Raw genomic sequence first — 2,161 nt, 5'->3', positions numbered from 1 at the left:
CAACAATGGTGTTGTGAATGAGCTCCTAACCGCCCTCAGTGAGACTCAACTACAGTCCCCACATGGCAGTGAATGCATGCACATTTTGGAGACGTGCTTTTAGTGCAAGAGACTCTCCAAACAACCCCACTGGGTTAACAACTTCCACATGACACAAAGGAGGAAGAAGAGGAACAACTTCCACACGACACACGGGGGAGGAAGAGGAGGAACGAGAAGAAGAAGTAGAAGAACAAGAAGAAGAAGAAGCTTCTCACCGAATCGGAGGACATGCGGCATCCCGTGAGAGTATCCCACAAACTGTCCCAGGAGCAGCAGAAGTCGGAATCCCACGCGAGTTAGAAGCAGGGAGGTGATCGTCATGGTGCTCGCCTGCCTGGGTGCCCAGGATCGCTGGGCTCGTATATTCCTTCTGATCGCCCCCGTTCAGCGTGAAGCCAACAGCATCATCACCGCATGGTCACCGCCGCCGGCCGAGCAGGAGAGGGCAAGGCTTTCTCCTTCCCCAGATCCATTTGGGCAAAACCAGGGTAGAGAGAGAGAGAGCCGGGTAGCGCCTGGGTCCAACTCAACACAGCGCCTGGGTCCACTCAAACAGCGCTGCCTGGGTCCGCTCGCACAGCGGCTCACTGCGCCAGCAGCCGCGAGCAGCCCTCCGACTCAGCCGAGGAGGAGCGAGAGGAGGGGGGCGCGGGTGGAGGGGCATCCATGTTAGGCAGCGCGCGGCTGGAGGAAATCCATTCAGCCTGAGAGAGAGAGAGGGAGAGAGAGTGTGAGGGAGAGCAGAGGGTTTGTGTTTGAAGCGCCCAGTGTGACAGCGAGAGAGAGAGAGAGAGAGAGAGAGACAGTGTGTGTGTGTGAGAGAGAGAGAGAGAGAGAGAGAGACAGTGTGTGTGTGTGTGTGTGAGAGAGAGAGAGAGAGAGAGAGAGAGCGGTCCTCGCAGCCTGAGTCTTTGCGCTGCACTGCCGCACAGCTCCTGACGGGGAGCGGAGCGGCGAGCAGCGGGAGCGGAGCGGGCAGATCTCTCTCTCTCTGCTGCTGCTGCTGACCGCGCTGCAGACAGCTGATCCATCTATCTACATCTATAGCCACCCCCACTCCCTCCTTCCCTCTCATTATTATTATTATTATTATTGTTGTTAATGTTATCATTAATAATATTCATTTATTTATTTATTTTATCTGCCGTGTGTGTGTGTGTGTGTGTGTGTGTGTGTGTGTGTGTGTGTGTGTGTGTGTGTGTGTGTGTGTGTGTGTTTGCTTCTGTGCATGCAAAATAAATCAATATATTATTTTATTTTTTTTGGGGGGGGGGGGGGTTCTCTGTTCATGGGACTGCACTGACTCAGGCTCTGTGAACCAAGCCTGTCACTATACCCTAAACAGTACACACTATACACTATACATTATACACTATACACTACACAGTACACACTATACACTCAACACTCAACATGATGAATAGCCGCTGGTTCCAACACGGCTGCTGTCTTTTGGAACTTGTCCTTTTTTTCCCCCGCGTTGAAAAATAAACTGAGACAACAGCGGGTGAGATGACCTCTGACCCTCGACATGTAATTGAATGTGAGACTTTTTTTTTTGCCGGGGGGGGGAGGGGGGGGGTAGCAGTGTCTGACTTGAGTGTCACGTGACCCGTGCTGTCACTGGCGAGTGTCACGTGATCCGTGCCGTCACTGGTGAGACCCTCCCCCCTCACCCTAACTATACGTCTGTTGGTCTTGTATCCTGTATTTATGTATTTATTGTTGGAAGTGGGAACGGTGTAACTGTCTAATTGTCTAAATGTATCAATGTCCTGTTTCCATGTTATGTCAGAGCTACAACATCATGTACTGAAACTAAATACCACCAACCTGGTTGCATGGCAATAAAAGTATCTGAATCTGAATCTGTCACGTGATCTGTACTGTAACTGGTGCAATAATGTGAAATTCAAGCGTGAGGATTGAAGATTGGCCTACAGTATATCCGCTTCTGATTCTGCTGTAGCTGCTCTCCTCAAGTTGAACGAGAAGGTCTGTCAAACAGCTGAGCAGAAGATCTCAACACCATAACATGTATAAAAGGTTCATTTTATTGAGTAAGCAATTTCCCATTTCGTCATTTTTACCCCTACCCTACCCCTTGTTTTTTGACTGA

General features: G+C 50.3%; 1 protein-coding gene across 1 annotated transcript in view; it reads right to left on the bottom strand.

The window, feature by feature from the left end:
* The window catches only part of LOC310798896 (glutamate receptor ionotropic, kainate 2-like), a gene marked incomplete at both ends in the record, with an annotated part of 373,179 nt that extends 372,816 nt beyond the window's left edge, over positions 1–363 (bottom strand). The window contains one exon of the mRNA XM_083661456.1: positions 258–363. Within this exon, the coding sequence (XP_083517582.1) occupies positions 258–363 (106 nt within the window). The remainder of the gene's footprint in view (positions 1–257) is intronic.
* Between the last annotated feature and the right edge of the window lie 1,798 nt (positions 364–2,161).

The sequence above is a fragment of the Poromitra crassiceps genome, assembly GCF_964638095.1.
Source record: "Poromitra crassiceps genome assembly, chromosome: 26".
In the NCBI taxonomy this organism is placed as follows: Eukaryota; Metazoa; Chordata; class Actinopteri; order Beryciformes; family Melamphaidae; genus Poromitra; species Poromitra crassiceps.
Note: the sequence above shows the minus strand (reverse complement) of the source record. Positions and strands in the feature narration are given on the sequence as shown.